The following is a 20,429-nucleotide window of genomic DNA, read 5'->3' as shown; positions in this document are numbered from 1 at the left end:
CCAAGTGGGGAAAGCCATCCCTTTTCTTCCTGTTTGAAGCAACACTGGCTTTCTTGGGCTTTACATTTGTCAGCATTTGGACTGGAACTTATACCATCAGTTCTGTTGTTTCTCTAGCATTTTGTATTAGACCGCAGGTTGGCTATTAGAGGCCCAGAGGCCATTTAGGTTGGACCCCTTCTTCATAGTCATCAACTTGGAGAATAAAAACAGTTCAGAAAAATTATCAGGATTTCAATTGTTGTCAGAAAAATTGGCCCTGAGTCATCTCTCAGGCCCTGGGTGGAAACATGACATCCATAACTGCATAAAAAGTTAAATAGGGAACTATTTAAACCTGGTGCCACGCCCCCTAAACCTTATGTGATTACTGATGAAGAAGGATGTATCATTTCCCCTCTTGTAAGACACAGCTGTGGTGGTCTGAATGAGAAATGCCCTTACAGGCATTGTATGAGTACTTGGTCCCCAAGTGGTGGAATTGTTTGGGAAAGACTAGCAGGTGCTTTGAGGCTTCAAAAGGCCCTGTCCATCCCCACCCCATACCCTCTGCTTCCCGGGATCTGACAGAAACGTGAGCTCTCAAGAGCTGCTCCATCCAACATGCCTGTTGCTTGCTGCCCATGCTGTCCCACCTTGACAGCCTCTAACCTTCTAAAGCCATAAAGTCAAGCAAATACTTGCTTCTATAACTTGCCTTGGTCATGGTATTTTATCACAGCAATGGACAAGTAACTAATACATAACCCAAACAGGCCTACTAGCCACCTGGACAGGACAAAGTCCCTCAAAAATAGCCGCTTATTCTAGAGATCCCTTTAGAAAATAATATTCAGCCCGCCTAAACTGAGTACCAAGGCTCTGGTCCCCTGGTCACTGTTTGTCTCTGCCCCATGACAAGTACTCTAAACTTTGTTTATCTTTGACACTACATTCTATATGTCTCATTGAATTCTTTTGATGGAGATCACAAGGACCAGGGAGACAGATAGTCCAGACCAAGATCCTAGTGACATGTGAACACAGACTAAGATGTGACTGGCTGGCTGGCTGTTCTATGTGTCTCCTGTTTGCCAACTACAGACCCCTGGGACTTCTCAGATCTCCATAATCACATAAGCCAATCCCTTATATCCCCACCCTCTCTCTCACACACACACCCCACCATCACCACAACCACCACCCCAACACACCCTACCTCTTTATCTCTTGAGAAGCCCAAATATAGTTTCATGTATTGCTTTAACAGGTTATTGGGAATTTGGTAGCTTGAAATGATAGAAATTTCTTATAGTTCTGGAGGTCAGAAAAATGATGTGTTTCACAAAGCTAAACTCCAGGTATCAGTGTGGGTGTTTCCTTTTTTTAAAGATTTATTTATGTATTATGTATACAGAAGAAGGTGTCAGATCTCATTACAGATGGTTGTGAGCCACCATGTGGTTGCTGGGAATTGAACTCAGGACCTCTGGAAGAGCAGTCAGTGCTCTTAACCTCTGAGCCATCTCTCCAGCCCAGGTGTTTTCTCCTTAAGTCAGTTGGGGAGAAGCCACTTCTTTCCTGTCAGTTCCTAGTGGCTCAACAGTATTTCTTGGCTTGTGGCTACCTGCTTCCATTTTTAAAGTCCACAATAGTGATTTTAGCCTTTCTCCACAGTCACTCTTGATACTGACTGTCTTGCCTTCTTTGTCCAAATTTAAAGGGTCCTTATATGTTGCGCTGCATGGATCATGTAAGAAAACCTTACCTCTTTAAGGACAGATGACCAGTAGCTTTAATTATGTATATAATTTTAATTTCTCATTGCATATTGACATAATTCAAGGAATTAGGAGTGGGTAACTATTCTGCCTATCTCAACACCTTCCTCTAACACTGTTGTAATTTTTAAGTTTTAAGTTAAATTTTAAGTTTTATTTATTTACTATGTACACATTGTTCTGTCTGCATGTATACCTGCAGGCCAGAAGAGGGCACCAGATCTCATTACAGATGGTTGTGAGCCACCATGTGGTTGCTGGGTGCTCTTAACCTCTGAGCCATCCCTCCAGCCCCTTCATAGTACTTTTATCTCTCAATATAACATACATAATTAGTTACTGCCCATCTCCTTTATTTAAATGTAAAAGTCTATGAGTTCAAAGGGTTTGTTTTGTTTACTCCTGTGTCTCAGGCTCTGAAGATATTATTTGGACCATAATAGATTGTGGGCAAAATATCTTCTGACTAAAATAATAAGGCTTGTGATATTGTTAGTGAGGAATTAGTGTTCCTGCTTTAAAGAGAAGCCAGGAATTTAAGTGTGAAATCATAAGCATTATTTTTGGAGACCTGAAACAGTTACACACTTTGTCCCCCTCTGTTAAAAGGGCCCTAGGGGAGACTGTAATCCTTCACAGTGGGAATAAAGGGAAAACTTAAATATTGCAAAACTGCTTAGGTGTGAACCTAAATCCTTGAAGCTCTAGAGTTTTTCCTTTTGGTTTCCTGTTGTTCTGCATCTTCTACTGTGGGAGTTTCTTAATCCATGCAGCTAAGCCCCAGGGCAAATGGAGCGAGATGGATATGCAAGTGTTTCCTTTACTATTTTTATAGAACCAATACAGAGTCTAATAGACAAGTTATATACATGAGGGTGTAGCTCATACTCTCCATCATTAAGTTGCAGTGAAGTTCAGGAGGCCATATAATTTCAGGTATGTGAATGAGTTGTAGATCAGACTACCGGAGTTCAAGCCTCAGCTCCTCCAATAGTACGTGACTGTGCTTAAATTTCCTAGCTTCTTAAACAGTTTTCTAGCTTATAAAATAGGAACAGTAATAAGAGTACTACTTATCTCATGGGGTTCTCATGAAGATTAAAATGAGATAATCTTTGTAACACTCAACTTCAGACATAAGTAGCCAACTAGAGGTAGTACTGTTTTCATTACCTGGCTAGCTTGTCACACTCTAATGATTCAATAAACTGATAGGAAAACACCAGGTCAATGAGTCAGCATTCATACTCTCCTTATTCTAATGAGTTTTCATTTGTAATATATTGCCTATGAAATAGAAGCTCCCAAACTATTGTGGGGTTTTTTTTTTGTTTGTTTTTGGTTTTTTGAGACAGGGTTTCTTTGTGTTGCTTTGGAGCCTGTCCTGGAACTCGCTCTGTAGCCCAGGCTGGCCTCGAACTCACAGAGATCTGGCTGCCTCTGCCTCCCAAGTGCTGGGATTAAAGGAGTGTGCCACCAACGCTCAGCTGGTTTTCTTAAAAATCTAAAACAACGCTGTTTTAAATCTCAAACTTGATAATCATTTTGATAAGCAGTGATATAAAACTTTCTTTCTTAATACAATGTCTGGAGAACAAGTTTTCTCACAACTGCTCCCACATCTATACTGCTTCTTTGCCCTAAAGCAATGGTTTCCATAATGTAGTCTCTGGATGAGTAGGGTTAGCAAACCTATTGGAAATGTACATTCATGAGGCACATTCATGAGGCCCATCCAAGACCTACTGAATGAGAGCTTTCAAGGTGGGCCTGGGGCAGCAATATATGTTTTGAAATTTTTATTTTAGATTTATTTTATGTGAAAGTGTTTTGCCTGCGCTATATACCACATGTGTGCCTGGTGTCTGCAGAGGACAAGAAAGGGGTGCTGGATCCCCTGGCACTCAATTTATGGATGGTTACAAATCACCATGTGGGTACTCCTTTAAAAAAAAAAAAGATTTATTTATTTATTATGTACACAGTATTCTGCCTGCATGTGTCCCTGTAGGCCAGAAGGGGGCACCAGATCTCATTACAAGTGGTTGTGAGCCACCATGTGGGTGCTGGGAATTGAACTCAGGACCTCTGGAAGAGCAGTTGGTGCTCTTAACCACTGAGCCATCATCTCAACAGCCCCCGTGGGTACTCTTAACTGTTGAGCCATGAATACTTTTTAACAAGCTGTCTCTTGTGATAGTTACTGTGATATATGCTGAAGTTGGAGCAGCCCTGTCCATCCTACTCACATAACAGTATAAAAAAGCTTCACTTTATTGTGCCATTTTCAAGCTCTACTTCTTATTTTTATTCACCTATTTCCAAATTCATGCTTTCATTGTCTATCTACCTACTTAACAGAAAGTTATCAAATATTTCCTTCGAAATCCCATCTTGGCGAGAACAGGCCAAACAAGACTCACATTAGCCACAGAACAGATCTCTATTCATTTGGTTTTTTCATTTTCTTACATGCTAATGGGATAAAGAGTCTGGAATATCTACCTGAAAGATTTCTTCTGTGAATAATACAGCTTCTAAAATTATTCCCATTAAGTTCTTTTGAGTCTATACAACATAGGCTACTTACAAACATGTTATTTGCTATTTAATAAAAACTACTTATTTCTCAACAGGGAATAAAAATCAAGCTCGGGAAGACATTTCTTTTTTTTTTTCTTTTGAGAGACAGGATTTCTCTATGTAGTCTAAAGGCATAAATCATCACACTGGCACTGGAAGATATTTTATAGCAAGTACAGGAGCAATGAGAAAAGTCCATAGGGCTGTGTATTTCCTAAACATGTGTCTCTGTGTTCTGTTTCCAGGTTAGAGGTTACAGCAATTCTAGTTAATGTTTTAAGGTGCATTTGATGTTACATAATATATAAATGACATAGTAACCACTGCTGAACCTCAAAATTTTCATCTTACTTTCCTTACTTTCTATCCAGATTTTATTCATTCATTTTCTAGTTGCTTCCTAGAACTGACTTTTTAATCTTTTAACATTTTATTTATTCAGTTTGTGTTTCTCCCTTTGTGTGTATGTTTAAATATGTGGGTATGCATGCAGAGATCACAGGACAACTTGTAGGAATCTCTCTTTACCTTCCACCGTATAGTTTTTGGCAATGGAACTCAGCTCATCTGGCCTGGTAGGCAGGGCATTTACCAGCTATCTTTTAAAAAAATATCTATCATCTATCTATTTATTTATTCACTTGTTTATGTATGTATTCAGCATGTATGCCTGCAGGCCAGAAGAGGGCATCAGATCTCATTACAGATGGTTGTGAGCCACCATGTGGTTGCTGGGAACTGAACTCATGACCTCTGGAAGAGCAGCCAGTGCTCTTAACCTCTGAGCCATCTCTCCACCCGTTTACCAGCTATCTTACCAGCACTGAAGACTTTCAGTCCAGATCAGGCCTGGATTATTAACATAGTATCTCCAACTGCTATCAGCATATATGGTATAGATAAATTATTTTGAAATATTGATTTCAAAGAATTATCCTGCTCAGTTGCTTCTTGTGTTTTTCTTTTTACTATAAAATTCAGATATCACAGATATCAGACATTTAAAGTCTTCCCTAGAACTTGGGGCTAAAATCTGGCTCCGTTCTTCAATTAACTTTATTTTATACCTTTTTCCAATAAGCAAGTTCTCTTCTCTAGAATAAATGAAACTTTTAAATCATAGTGTGAAGTTCAAGATATAAGAAAAAGAAACACAGACACTGAAATCCCTAACAGCAAACATTTATTTACAATCCAAGTTAAGGAATACATATATATGTATGTATATATGTGTGTATATGTGTATATAAATATATACATACACACAAATACATATACATATATGAGTTTTGAGACAAGATCTTGATATATATCCCTGGCTGGCCTGGACCTCCCTATGCAGAACGGCTGGCCTGAAACTTGCAGCAATCCTCTTGCCTCTGCTTCCCAAATGCTGGGATTATAGGCATGAGCTACCATGCCTGGCTGAGTTACGGAGTATTTTTAATTCATGCTGAGAAAACAGTAATACTTCAAACTTACATGTATATATTTGATAATGAATACAAGAGGATGCAGGGAAGGACTTTGGCATACACAACTATTAGAAGAAGGTTATCAGAACACAAACACCATTAGAATCATGTTATCAGAACACTTACATATATCACCTAAGTATATGTTACACCAACTTCATGGACACCCCATCTTCTAACTCCTCACTGGCTATTTGAATAAATAGCATTCAAAGTTAAATGGTAAGACTGGGGAATAGAGAAGAAATACAGATGTGGTAAGCATCACAATATTTTAGAGTCTACATATACGAATACAACAATAAAATTAAGAAACAGTGTTTCAACTTTTTTGTGTTAAACAATATTCAGCAATGTTTAGCGCATGAGAAGACACTGTTTTGGTCCATCCACTCTCTCCAGCTTTTCAAAGTGTTTCCTGGCATTGCGGATGTTGATCAGAGTAGCTGCAGAAGCTAAGGGTGGAGAGACACCCAACAGAGTAAGAAGAGCAGTCAAAGAAATGTCTCTCTAGTAAAAGTAAATAAATTAAAAGATCCAAATCCTTCAATGTATGCCAGAGAACATACAGGAACAGCAAGCCTCAAGTTATCAAGGTTTGATATTTCTGAAGCAGATTTTCATATATCCTAAACATAAAATTTCACAATCTTTTGGTTTGAGACTAATAGAATAAACCTCAATATCTTACGTTACCTTTAAATATTAACCTAAAGTAGATAAAACCAGAAGACAGATAATTTAAACACATGGGATTATGGAAACACTGTGAGAACCTTTAGTCTAACAGTTGTAAGCAGACATGGCTTCCATGGTATGGAAATAACAAATACTACTCCTTAATGCCCATAACAGAAATATGCAGTTGTGGAACATGTCGATTCATGACATGGTTCAGCTTTTAACAACTCAGAGGTTACATGGCTAGTCTTTTAAAAGTTTAGGGATCTGGGTTCTCTTTTCTTTAAAATTCCTCAATTTAGTAACCTGCTGTGGTAGTTTGAATGTAATTGGCCCCCATAATCTCATACGGAGTGCCACTATTGGGATGTATGGCTTTGTTGGAGTGGGTGTGGCCTTTCTGGAGGAAATATGTCATTGTGGGGGTGGGCTTGGAGGTTTCCTATGCGCAGGATACCACCCAGTGAGTTAGTCTACTTACTGCTGCCTTTTGGTGAAGGTTTTGCCAGCTCCATGTCTACCTACATGCTGCTATGCTCCCCGTCATGATAGTGGGCTGAGCTGTAAGCCACCCCCAATTAAATGTTTTTCTTTGTAAGAGTTGCTGTGGTAATGGTGTCTTTACACAGCAATAGAAACCCTAAGGCACCTGCTTTCTTAAGTTCTCATTAAGAAAAATATAGTACCTGAGAAAAGTTATTTTTCAGCTTCAAAATGTAAGCCTATAAAATCATTTAACACTACTACTACCACTACTACAGTAGCTTTAATATATATGTATATTATTCATTACATATGTATAATATGTAAGGTTTACCACACCATTTTAAAGTATACAGTTCAATGAGATTAAGTAGCTTCATGTTATTGTACAACCACCCTCATTATAAAATAATTTTTAAATATTTAATAAAGTACTACCTCTTCAGCCTTTGTTTAAAAATTATGAGACTTTGAAACTATGTCAGCCAAGTTTCAACTTACGAATGGATGGATCAGACATCACGACCATGACATAAGTGTTGGATGTGAATATGTCAATGAAAGCAGCGAAGTTAGAGTTCCTCACTTCCATACTCTGGAAAGAGGCAGCCAGCTTGCTATGGGAGAAAGGAAAATGGTGGTTAAAGAAAAGACTGAAATAAGTTGTTCTTATTATATTAGAAATTTTTATAGCACCGGATCTCAATTCACCACTTGTTAAGTTTCTGAGGAAACTGTACTGATGAACTTAACATGTTAGGTTATTGATTGATATATACTAAGAAGTGAAAATGGGCTTAACTCTAGACACATATTAAAAAATGTTACCGAAGATTTTCTAATAATTTTTATAATTAGCATACAAAGCAATGGGTTTCATTATGGCATTTTACTTACACACACACACCTCACTTTGTTCTTAATTGCCCCCTCCCTATTCTCCTAGAACCCTCTCCCCTCACTACTGCTAGTTTCCTTATCCCCCAAATTATGCACCTATCTGTTTTCATGTCATGTGCATCATATTTCCCTCCCTTCTCTCTAATCCAATTTAAGATATCTTCCTACTCTTTTATGGCCCCATTTCTTATTTTTTTAAAGATCTATTTATTTATTATGTATACAGCATGTATGACTGCAGGTCAGAAGAGGGCGCCAGATCTCGTTACAGATGGCTGTGAGCCACCATGTGGTTGCTGGGAATTGAACTCAGGACCTCTGGAACAGCAGCTAGTGCTCTTAATCTCTGAGCCATCTCTCCAGCCCCCAAACCTTTATTTCTTAAGCGTGTCTTTAATCCCAGTAATTGGGAGGCAGAGCCAGGTAGATCTCTGTGAGTTCAAGGTCAGCCTGGTCTAAGAGCGAGATCCAGGACAGGCACCAAAAACTACATGGAAAAACCCTGTCTCAAAAAAACAAAACCAAAAAAAGAGTATTAAAATCACCAGTAGCAGGACCCATCTGAGTTTTCATGCTCTTGTGTATTTGTTTTATGAAATTAGGTGCTGTAACGCTTATACATTTACAAATGTTATATATTCTTAATAAGAAGTTGTTCCTCATATTACTATGTAGTGTCCCAATTGATCTAATTTTCATTGGAAGCATACTTCATCAAGCATCAGAATAGCTGTACTAGCTTATCTCCTTCCATTTGCTTGAGGAGTTGACTTCCATTCTTTAGCTCTATGTCGATAAATTTCTTTGCCAGTAAAGTGAGTTTACTGTATGCAACAGTTAAATAAGGAACTGAGGACACTTGCATTTAAGGTTTCCTGTGTCCTATGGGACTATTTTATTGTGTTAAACGTTATGAGGTCCTTCCCAGCTCTCCTTTCTGCATTTTTCCCTTGAAATTTTGTCTTTCCTGTGATCTCATGATTGAGACTGTCTTTCAGCTGTGTGTAGTAATTGTTCTCATATTTTTTTTAAGGTGCTGGTTTGGTAGTCAGGAACTCCCACAGTTTTTGCTTACCTTGAAATGTTCTTTTCCACTTATTAAAAAGGTAGCTTTCTTGGACATAGCAATTTTAGTTGTCAGTTTGGTTTCAGGGCTTGAAATATATCATGGGATGTTTTTCCAGCTTTTAAGCTTAGTGATAAGAGATTTTATGTTATTCTGATGTTTGCCTTTGTCAGAGGATTGACATTTTCTCCTTATAGCTTTTAATACTGTTTCTCCGTTTTGTATTTTTGTCTCATTTGTCATGGAGAGGCTCTTCTTTGGTGATGGCTACTTAGGGTTGTAAATGCCTCGTGTCTGGCTATCCATTTCTTTCCCTATATTTCAGAAAATGTTAGAATTTCACTGAATATACTGGGAACTGAACTCAGGTCCTCTGCAAAAGCAACAAGTGCTCTTAACCACTGAGTAGTCTGTCTAGTTTGATGCCCTAGCATTTTATTTTAGCTCTCCTCCCAGATTCTTAGGTTTGAGCTTTTGAACATATCTTAATAATTCTTATAAGTTTTGGTCATGCTAATTTTTTCTTTTGGCTTTTTGAGACAGGGTTTCTCTGTGTAGTCCTAGTAGTCCTGGAACTTGCTGTATGGACCAGACTGGCCTTGAACTCTCAAATACTGGGATTAAAGGTAAGCGCCAGAACCGCCACTGGCTGGTCATTGCTAATTTCTTCCTTTCTTTCTTTCTGAATGCAATTTGTCCTCTACTTCTAATATTCTTTTTTTTTTCTGCTTGGTTTTGTGTTAATGATTCTTCCCACTGTGTTTTTTGATATTTTTTTATTTTGTGAAATTCAGAATTTCAATTTCCTTAATATTTTCTACCTGTTAATTACATTTCTCCTCCACATTGCTAACTTTTCCATCCACTTTGATAACTTTCGTATCTAGGCCCTGAACAATCCTTACTTCAGTCATTTGTGTTCTGAGTCCTCTACTTGAGTACAGTCATTTTTTAAAAGCAGGACTCTTATGTCTTCTGGCATTCCAGGTATTTCAGTATCTTTGATTTCTAGTAAGGAGGAATTGAGAGCATCTGTGCACATGAACACAGTGTCACAATGGTCCATTCTCTCTCTACTGATGCTTTGTTGTGTTTTGTGTGTCTGTTGGATGTAACTTTTAGTTTTACTGTTTCTTTCTTTTCTTACTGGTTTGGTTTATTTTATGCGAGTCATCACAGTGAGCTGCCTTCACTTGGTAAGTAAAGCCAATTTAGTAACAGAAACAATGGTTTGACAGAAGCCCTGGAGTTAACATGCTGGAAAAGACCTTGTATCGATCACTATGTCCTTAATGTTCAAGACAGAGGGACTAGGGTACTGTGAGGAAATGTATCTTACTTGTTTATAGCTAAGGTTATTAATAATTAAAAAGTAAAAAGAGGGAGGGTGAGGAAAAGGGAAAGAATAAAGTATAATAAAAGTAAAGTACAGGGCTACAGGCATGAGAAACAATAGAGCAAACAAAGAGTAGGTGCAGAAAAGTAAAGTCTGTTATAAAACTTATTCTTGCAAGCTACAAATTAAAACAAAATTATTAAACAAAATACAAGCATATAAATTAGGAATTACATAAAAATAACTAAAATGAGACAACATTATAATCTTAGGATTTCTTCCTTTGGGATGAATATAGTTGCTCTCCAGTTTGGTTGTCTCCTTTAGCTGTTAGTCTATAATTTAAACATGTTATATGGGTGTGTCTTCCCTGTTGCAAGGTGTTTCTGTGTTGTACTTGTTTCCAAGTCTGAAACAATCCATCTGCCAGCTACTGACTTACCTTGAATGATTCCTGGCCAGTTTTTATGAGGAGCTTTTGAGTCAGAGGCTCTGAGGGAACGTGGAAGGCTATATTTGTATTCACTTCTGTCATAGGATGTTGTCCTCGAACCCAGACTCCTGCTATTCATTTGCTAAGATCTATACACACACCCCAAACTGTACTTGTGTCCATCTATAACAGCGTGCCAGGTTCAGCATAATTCCTCTGTGTGAGCATGTTGGTGCTTGTGCAAAGAGTGCTGACGGGACTCCTGCTTCATATGCCCTTGTTGCATTTCTACCCTGGTATCCCTGGTAATCTCAATGCTCATGGTGTATCCAGCTCCTAGTTGGGTCTCCATAACTTGTCTATCTCCAAATAACTGCTCCTATGACATCAATGCTCAGCATGGAACAGCTTCTCCCTGTTCTTAGAAGTTCCCTCGATCCCAGTGGAGGCAGTGTGGTACACTCCAGTCTAGCTGCTCACTGTTTCTACTGAAGACAATGATTTTGATCTCCACTCAACTCATTTCTTTTCTATAGCTCTCACATCCCCTCATGCCAACACTTCCAGCTGTTCTACTTTAGTTGCTAAATAGTCTTATACTCTACTCTTGCCCTCTTAGCAACAGTGTTTCCTTTTTATTTTTATTTTTTTGTTTTCCAAGACAGGGTTTCTCTGTGTAGCTTTGTGCCTGTCCTGTAATTCACTTGGTAGCCCAGGCTGGCCTGGAACTCACAGAGATCCACCTGTCTCTGCCTCCTCAGTGCTCAGATTAAAGGCATGCCTGGCCAGTGTTTCCTTTTTAAAAACCCAGGCTTTTTCCTTCACCAGGTCACAAGTTCCCCATTCCTTTTCAAAATCTTACTGGATATTCTATTTTTTTGTGGTTTTTTTTTTGTGGGTTTTTTTTTTTCAAGACAGGGTTTCTCTGTGTAGTTTTTCACCTTTCCTGGAACTCACTTGGTAGACCAGGCTGGCCTCAAACTCACAGAGATCCACCTGCCTCTGCCTCCCAAGTGCTGGGATTAAAGGTGTGTGCCACCACTGCCCAGCTATTTTTATTTCTTAAATGGTATCAGATATCTCAAGAATGATACTTGACTTGAGTATTTTTTTTTCGAGGTAGGATTTCATTGTGCAGCCCTAGCCATCCTGGACCTCACTCTGTAGACCAGGCTGGCCCCTGCCTCCTGAGTACTGGGATTAAATATGTGTGCCATCACCACTACAAGTATTTTCTATAAGCTTCTATACCAGTTTGGTTCATATAATCCATGGATTTGGGTTATTTTTTCATTAAAATTCCTGAATTTAGTAACTTTCTCAAGTTCCCATGAAGAACATAGTGTCCTTGCCCAGCTACTTTTCATGTTCAAAATCTAAGACTATTATGCTTATATTAAAAACACAATGGCTGCACCTCAGCCAGTTGTAAGCTCTCTCAGAACTCAACTTTTTATCTGACTAAGCAAACTAGTGTAAACATATATGCACAGTTAACTAGTTTCTTTAAATTTCAAAATAATAAATATTACCCAGAAATTAACAGGTTAATACTTATAAAGTCTCTTACCTACAGCTCAACTTGAATTGCTTAATAATGTTGCTGATTTTCTCAAATCTGTGGGCATCACGCTGTTCTTTACACTGATAATGAGAAATGACCTGTGAAGAGAGATATTATCCTTTGAGACCATGCATATATACTCACATCACTGTTACTAATTAAAACAGACATCTATGAGTCCTTTGGTCATCTTGGTTTTAAAAGCTGAGCTGTTACCTGGCATCCTGTTTCTTGCTCTCTTTTCCATATCCTTGCCAACAATTTCCATATTCATTTAGATAACATACCCAGGATCATTTTGTTATAATATTAGATAACTTGTGTATTCTCTAAAAATTATTTCTGACTCATGACAGTATGACTTTTGACCATGGCGAGTAAGCAATACACATTCAGTAGAAATCACATTTTGAATTGTGCTTGGAATATGCTGTACATATATTATACTTAGAATATATTATACAATACTCTCTTGTGATACTGAATCGCAACAGTAAGCTGTAAATCCCAGTTTGTGAAGGTAAATTCCCAGTTTATAAAAATAAAGAACTAATCATTTTTGGAGTATTTGCATTGCTAAGCTTAGTAGGTTTTCAAGTTAAGAGTTTATCAGAGCATACCCTATCCTAGTCAAGGAGCATTTGGTGTTTTTCTCAATTACATTAATCACTAAATTTTACCTTATTAACATTTCACAAGATGATCTTTGACTTAAAATAGTATAAGTAAAATGGAAATAAATAAAAATATCTAGCTGCTCTTGGGCAGTCCCTAACATATAATTTTAAAGAAAGCTATAATAAACTATCTGTTGGAATCATATTAGAAACCTTTACTAGATGATCCCAAGTACTGTCGATCATAAATGAATGTATTCAGGACAAATACCAACACCAGGTAAAAATACTTTAATAGCACCTTCCAATTTTAATAAAACCACAAGTACCCAAAAGGCTGAAAATAAGTTGCAAATTCCTAACATAAGAAAATCCACATCATTTGCCAGAAAAAAATTCACATGGAAATTCTGACATGATGTTAAATTATAATTCTTTTTTTTTTTTTTTTTTTTTTTTGGTTTTTCAAGACAGGTTTTTTCTATGCTATCCTGGAACTCACTCTGTAGATAGACCAAGCTGTCCCGGAACTCAGAGATCTTCTGCCTCTGCTTCCTTAGAACTGGGATTAAAGGTATGTACCACCACTGCCCAGTGGGCTAATTTCTACTATTTTTCAAATGTATTCATTGGGTTCAGTGATTAGGAGTGCTTCTTGGTGTTCCAGAGAATACAAGTTTGGTTCCCCGTACCCATGCCACATAGCTTATCACTGCCTGTAACTTCAGCTCCAAGAAATCTGAATACCTTCTTCTGGCCTCCATGGATACCCAACACACAAGTGGCAACCACCCCCCACACCCCCCCACACACAAATAAAAACAAATATTTAAAAAAATATGTATAATACAGGTTTTGTATCACTGACCCATGGTTGTACAGCAGACTCTGATATCATTGCTAAATTCAATTTATAAGAAAAGTAGAACTACCAATTATGCCTCTTACCTGCTCCACTTCTCCATCTGAATTCTTAAGTCACTGAGTCTTTTAAGTGTTAGAAGTGTTCAGCCCGGTGGTGGTGGTGGCACACACCTGTAATCCCAGCACTGGGGAGGCAGAGGCAGGTGGATCTCTGTGAGTTTGAGTCCAGCCTGGTCTACAGAGCTGGTCCAGGACAGGCTCCAAAGCTACAGAGAAACCCTATCTCAAAAAACAAAACAAAAACAAAAACAAACAAACAACAACAACAAAAAAACACTGGGTCTTTAATCCCAGCACTTGGGAGGCAGAGCCAGGTGGATCTCTGTGAGTTCAAGGCCAGCCTGGTCTACAAAGTGAGATCCGGGACAGGAACCAAAACACCAGAGAAACCCTGTCTTGAAAAAACAAAAACAAAAACAAACAAACAAACAAAAAAGAAGTGTTCATATCGTATCAATCTTTTTGATAAATGGGTGGGGAAAGAGTTTTCTTAAAAGAAAAATGTCCTACATTTCTTAATAGAGAATTGGGTAATAAGATTCCTGCATTATAATTGAATAGTTATTACTGGAACTAATCTGCAGTCTCTAATGAGCCATACCTGCAAAAATCTAAATTTATAAAAGGTTACTTACCAAAGGACTTTTTCCGCACCACTTGCAGACAATATTGCTTTATAAATAAGATCATATATGCTGATGTAAAAGGGGAGTGGTTCTTCCTAAAAGCAGTAAGATCCTGTTTTCTGAATGGAAGAAGACAGTTTGAAATTTATCTGTAGAGCAGAAAGTCCTTACCAGAAAGGTAGCTCTCTCAAACAGAAGTACTTCATCAGCCTCAATAATTTCAGCAAAATTCCGCAGGTTCAGTTCCAGTTGCTGAACATTAGGAATCAGCTGATAAACAATGCTGGACCAAGCCTAACAGGACAGAAGCACAATCAACTATTACTAACAGGTAGCCAGTTCCAGGCCTCTAAAATGAGTAAGTACCCTACAAGACACAGACAGCTAAATACATTGAAAATTGAGTTCAAAACAAATACAGACGTTAAATAGAACAAAACGAAACAAGAACATTAACCTAATACTTGATTTGTATCCTTGAGTTGAATGTTTAGAGTTCAAACACTTGAGAAATGCTGGAGAAATTTCTTTCCATGAGTAAACAGGTAATGTTAATGTCATCGTGTAGCCTTAGGAAAAAAGTTGCAAAGTATGATCTACTATGCTAAAGAAAAAACCCTTCTAATCCAGACATCCAACAAATATTGAAGTCCAACATTATACACAGCTTTAAAAAGAAATAATGCTACATTTAGCATACATCCAAGAGTCAATTTTGTGAAAGTATCAGTCACAATGACAAGTAGCCCCTCCTTTCAAAGATACAACATATTCTTATAAAAGAAACAACTAGGATTATAACTTTCAAATGTTTGGTCACATCTATACAAATTACTGATTCAATTGAATGTTAAAAGGTCTATTGTGTGACTGCCTGAAACTGACTTCATCCAGGAGTATGCATGCAGATGAGATTAGTTTCACCCTCCTAGTATCCTCTTAAGGTGCTTGTTTTCATATTTCTGTTATAACACTTCCTTTACTCTCACTCCGATTTTTCTTGTTAGGTGTACTTCATTCTTCTGTCTCCTACAAGACGTCAGGAACCTATCTTAGCCATTTGTGTATGTGACAGCATCCAATAGATAGACAATGAATGCTTGTTGAATAAAACAATATCAAAATTTAAGTCAGTTCTATGCAACATTGATGGAAGAGATAGTAGTAGTGCCATGTCTCTGGTTTTCAATTAGTTTACTACTTAGGCATAGTGTTCCAAGTTCCCAGGTCGGTGTTAATGTCACTGCTGAATTTACCTTGGAGAAGGCACCAAAGCTAACCACAGCAGAGACATTGTCACTCACAGCAGTGTTGTGATTAGCCAATTGTCTTTGGTCGTGTTATGTATTGCCATCCTTCACACCGCAGCTGGTTCTTATCAGTGCATCATGTCCATCCTTATTCACGGTTACCTGTTCTATGGGAATAAGGCTTTGAGAGAAATTCGGCCCATATTAATCTAGAACAGTACTTCCTAGACAGGTATCTCAAAATGTTGTTATTAGAGTGAGCCTGGGTCAACATAATACTGGGGGGAAATGAATGTTAAAAAAATCAATTGCTATTTTTAAAAGTCCAGTGGCTTTTGTCCTTGGCAAGTCAGGTTTCTGTGCATCTGGTTGTAGACACTTGTCTGATGAGTTGAAACTGAAGCTCTAGCTACCAGTGACAGAGAAGGATCCTTTGGCACCCTGCATCACACTTGTCAATGTATACCAGAAGCAGTCTGAAGGAAAGGTCTGACCACATGAGGACACAGAAGTAGTGAATTTTTAAACCACTAGTAAGCAAGAAAAATGGAAGAAGTAGGAGGCTATGTACCAGTAAGGTAACTTCAACTTCATCCACAGAACTACTGAGATCACCTCTAGACTTGCAAACAGTATGAGAATCATTCCAGCAACATTAACAAGGAGGCCTGAAAGCTGAAGTTACAGTATTTTTACATATATCACATCTCATTCTAAGATTCACTTCTCCCATTTCTCCACTAAATGTTTTTCTTCTATTGCTATCTGAATTTAAGCAGATTAGTTTATACCATGAGCATGTAAAGTACCTGTACATTAGATACCACAATAATCACTGAAACCACAATGGGTCAAAATGGATGGTGGATGTTAAACAACATTTTTGCTATGACAAAGAACAGTAGCAGATTAATCATGTCCAAACTGGCAAACTTGGTGACAATGTCAACTCAATCTAAGATTAAAACCAAACTCTTTTGATGTTAAGTTTGATGTTCTCTGAACAATTTGTTATTGATTATTTTCTTTTTAGTACAACAAATCTAGATGGCTACGAAATAGTTTTAAATTTTTAGTTTTGTTAATATCCTTCTAACTTTTATTCATGCTCTTAAAGTAGGAAATGGAGGAAACATACACACCTTATACAAAGTTTCATCCCAGATAGATGTTCGGAAACAAGAACATTCTAATGGACGAGATAAGCGCCTTAAGTCTTCTTCTCGTTCTTTAAAAATCTGAATTTAAAAATCCAACAAACAGATCAGCATGTAATAACTCTCCTCCTTCACTCCAAAATCTGAGGTGTAATTATTGGATCATATTTTGACAAGGACCTCTTATTCTGTCTTCATAAGACTTGAGTATTATTATTTCTCAAACAAGGGTATACAGGTTACTATTAGATCTCTTCAGGCTTATCCCGCTTTTGCTAAATATGCATAGAGAGCACTGTTAGAAGATAAAATTTATCATACAGAGGTATCTTAAAATATACATACACTCCAATTTACCAAACCTAGGTCATTTTAACATGGCAATACTTATATTAAAATTCTGCAAATCAAAATGTTTTCGCTCTCCAATATTATAGAAATACTCCTTAATAACATATATTACATACATATATACATATATATATATATATTTATATGTGTAGTGTACTTAATTTGCAACAAATACATAATCCACACAAACAACTAAGCTCTAGCCAGCTAGGATTTGATTATATGTATATAGCCCAACATATACAGAGAAAATAGGTATATAAAACATGTATACTCAAGCCGGGCAGTGGTGGTGCACGCCTTTAATCCTAGCACTTGGGAGGCAGAACCAGGTGGATCTCTATGAGTTTGAGGCCAGCCTGGTCTACCAAGTGAGTTCCAGGAAAGTCGCAAAACACACACACACACACACACACACACTCTCAGATGTTTCCCTGAGTGGTTGATTGCTAGTATGAGTGTACAGACAGTGATGGCTAGTTCTTTCTAATTTTAAATTATATTATAATAATTTAATAATTTATTTTTTATTTTCTATACACAATAGATTCACCTCTCTCTCTGTGTGTGTGTGTGTGTGTGTGTGTGTGTGTGTGTGTGTGTGAGAGAGAGAGAGACAATAACTACCAAAGGAAAAGACTATCAATTTAAGAAGGAAGGAGTTAAAGGGAGGAGACTTGGAGACTTGGAAGGGGCTGGAGTAAGGAAAGGGTAGGGGAAAGGTAATGTAACTACCAGGTGGATCTCTATGAGTTTGAGGCCAGCCTGGGCTACCAAGCTTGCTGAGTTCACTTTTTTGTTTTGTTTTGTTTTGTTTTCCGAGACAAGGTTTCTCTATATAATGGTCCTGGCTGTCATTTTTGCTGTTTGTGTGTATTTTATTTCAGGGCTGACCACTTTGTACTAGATAGCCAACTGCTATCTAATTGGACTTATGGCCCAACAGGAGGGAAATCATGCCTGGTACTAGAAATCTAATCAACTTCCAGGGACTAGTGAAGTCACGGATCATAGAAGAGAATCTACTACTGCTACTTTGCTAGATGAGCATAATTACCTACTATATTCTAAATTTTATCCTTATACCCATAGGTAAGTGTAACCACCACCCCTCACCAAAGCAGCCTCTCTCTACAGCAGATGGAGACCATCACAGAAAACTACAACTGGACACAATGCAGAACCCAACAAATCTTGGGGAGCCTAGCCCCAATGGATAGTTCGACATCACAACTCCTGCATCTATTTGGTCTACATTGCAGAACAGGGGGCAGAAAGATTTTAAGAGCCAGAATACCAGGGAGTCCTGTGAAACACTTTTCCCTAGATATGTCTGGACTGCCTTTTTACTTCAAGTACAATATCAGAGTTTTCTGGTTCTCAAGTATGTTGGCCTACTCTCCAAATTTCAAGTTGTCAGCCTCTACAATCAGTTGAACTATTTGCTTATAATAAATCAATCTCAACTTCTACCCTCCCTCCCCTATTTCACGTTCTGTTGACTCTGCTGCTCTGGAGAACCTTTACTACAAGATTTTAGTACTGAGAGTGGGTTCTAGAGTATAATCTTTTTTGTTATTCAAAAATTTTTTGAGCCAAGCAGTGGTGGTGCATGCCTTTAATCCCAGCACTCAGGAGGCAGAGGCAGGCGGATTTCTGTGAGTTCAAGGCCAGCCTGGTCTACAGAGCGAGATCCAGGACAGGCACCAAAACTACATGGAGAAATCCTGTCTTGAAAAAAACCAAAAAATATTTTTTCATGTAATATATTCTGATCAAGTTATTTTCTCCCAACTCCTCTTTTTCCTATCTTCCCAACTTCATGTTCGTTCATGTTGTCTGTCTGTCTGTCTGTCTGTCTGTCTGTCTGTCTATCTATCTATCTATCTATCTATCTATCTATCTATCTCAAAATAAAAAAAAAAACCCTGAAAACTAAAACACATTGCTATCCCCATAGATCAGGGCATTACTGAACCCTCCTCAGAATAGTTTCTTCTTATAGTAGATGATTATTAATGCAGAGACCCACAACCAGACATGGTACCCAGAGTGAGAGACTTTGGCACATTCCACCAAAGGCTCAGGGAATGTACTCAGTAGAATCTTAAGAATAAGTTTTCTGAATTGGTTTTTATATAACTGGGATTAGTTCTCTAATTGGGCTAAAATTAAAGATGCTATTTCAAGAAGAAATGAGAACACTCAAGAGAGTCTGTGAGTGATGTGGAATTCTGATACGGAATCATACTAATCAAATACTTGGTAAGAGACAACAATCTGATAACCACATATGTGACTACTTTTGTCAATATGAGCACAATAGATTTGCTAGATGATCCTAATTCTTCTGTAGAAAATGATCAATGGTAAGGATGAGTTCCGATTTAAATATCCAGTTCAATCACAATATAAATGACCTGGTTTCTCTATTTGCCCTGAAAGATACCTTTACTTCCTATAGCCATGGGCCTGAGATTGCTGCAAAGTAAACTTGGAATTTCATCTTGTGAGCAGATAAAATTACAGTGCAAAATAAATGAGTAGCTCCACAAGGTACCTACTTGGAAAGCATGGGCACTACTGGCTATGAGGGAACATGACTCTGGAGAGGGGAACTGATTCATATAATAAAAGCCTGAAGAAGTTGAAGATGCTTAAATTCTCAACTCTTTGCCCATGGAAGCAGCCACTACATTCTTATCTAAGAATAATCCAACTTTTTCTGAAGAAACTGAAATGGACTCCTCAAAAGTAGCTACAAGAGAGTTCTGATTCATTCCTACCATACCCCTTTGCTTCTAGGTCTATACACATTCAAGTATCAGAATATTCCTAAAGGTGAAATACAAAGCATGAACCATAAGGATGATTCTACCCTCTAAAAGAACTCTATGACTTTTCTCATATAGACCAAAATACAGGGATAACTATGAGAATAGATATTAAAGGTATAGAATATGGTGGAAGGGATATAACATTCACTCAGGCCAAATTTATTGATATGGATCCAGTAAGCAGAGGATTTGTAGGTAAAGAGTTAAAGTATTCTGCTTGTTTAGTTCCTGCCTACAAAACATAACCTATACTAACTGGAGTTAAAATGTTGGACCTGTACTGATCTAGTACACAGGAAGTAATCTAATGGCTTAGGGAATTTACAATGCTCAAGGTTTGTCATTTACAACCCATTCATCAATAGTGGGAGGTTCCAGAGCACAAT

The 20,429-nt window shown here is 37.8% G+C and overlaps 1 protein-coding gene across 2 annotated transcripts in view; it reads right to left on the bottom strand.

Annotated features, from left to right (window-relative positions):
* Nucleotides 1-5,630: 5,630 nt before the first annotated feature.
* Nucleotides 5,631-20,429, bottom strand: part of Rragb (Ras related GTP binding B) — a 30,292-nt gene continuing 15,493 nt past the window's right edge. Inside the window, exons 7-11 of one of the 2 annotated variants that reach the window (XM_036174222.1) lie at nt 16,841-16,936; nt 14,620-14,742; nt 12,288-12,379; nt 7,484-7,599; nt 5,631-6,273 (exon numbers count right to left, since the gene is read on the bottom strand). In XM_036174222.1, coding sequence (XP_036030115.1) covers nt 6,176-6,273; nt 7,484-7,599; nt 12,288-12,379; nt 14,620-14,742; nt 16,841-16,936 — 525 coding nt within the window. In that variant the 3' untranslated portion in view covers nt 5,631-6,175. The remainder of the gene's footprint in view (nt 6,274-7,483; nt 7,600-12,287; nt 12,380-14,619; nt 14,743-16,840; nt 16,937-20,429) is intronic. The other variant, XM_036174223.1, reaches the window with a different exon arrangement.

Source organism: Onychomys torridus, chromosome X (assembly GCF_903995425.1).
Source record: "Onychomys torridus chromosome X, mOncTor1.1, whole genome shotgun sequence".
Classification (NCBI taxonomy): domain Eukaryota; kingdom Metazoa; phylum Chordata; class Mammalia; order Rodentia; family Cricetidae; genus Onychomys; species Onychomys torridus.
The sequence above is the reverse complement of the archived record's forward strand: the minus strand, read 5'-3'. Positions and strand labels throughout refer to the sequence as shown.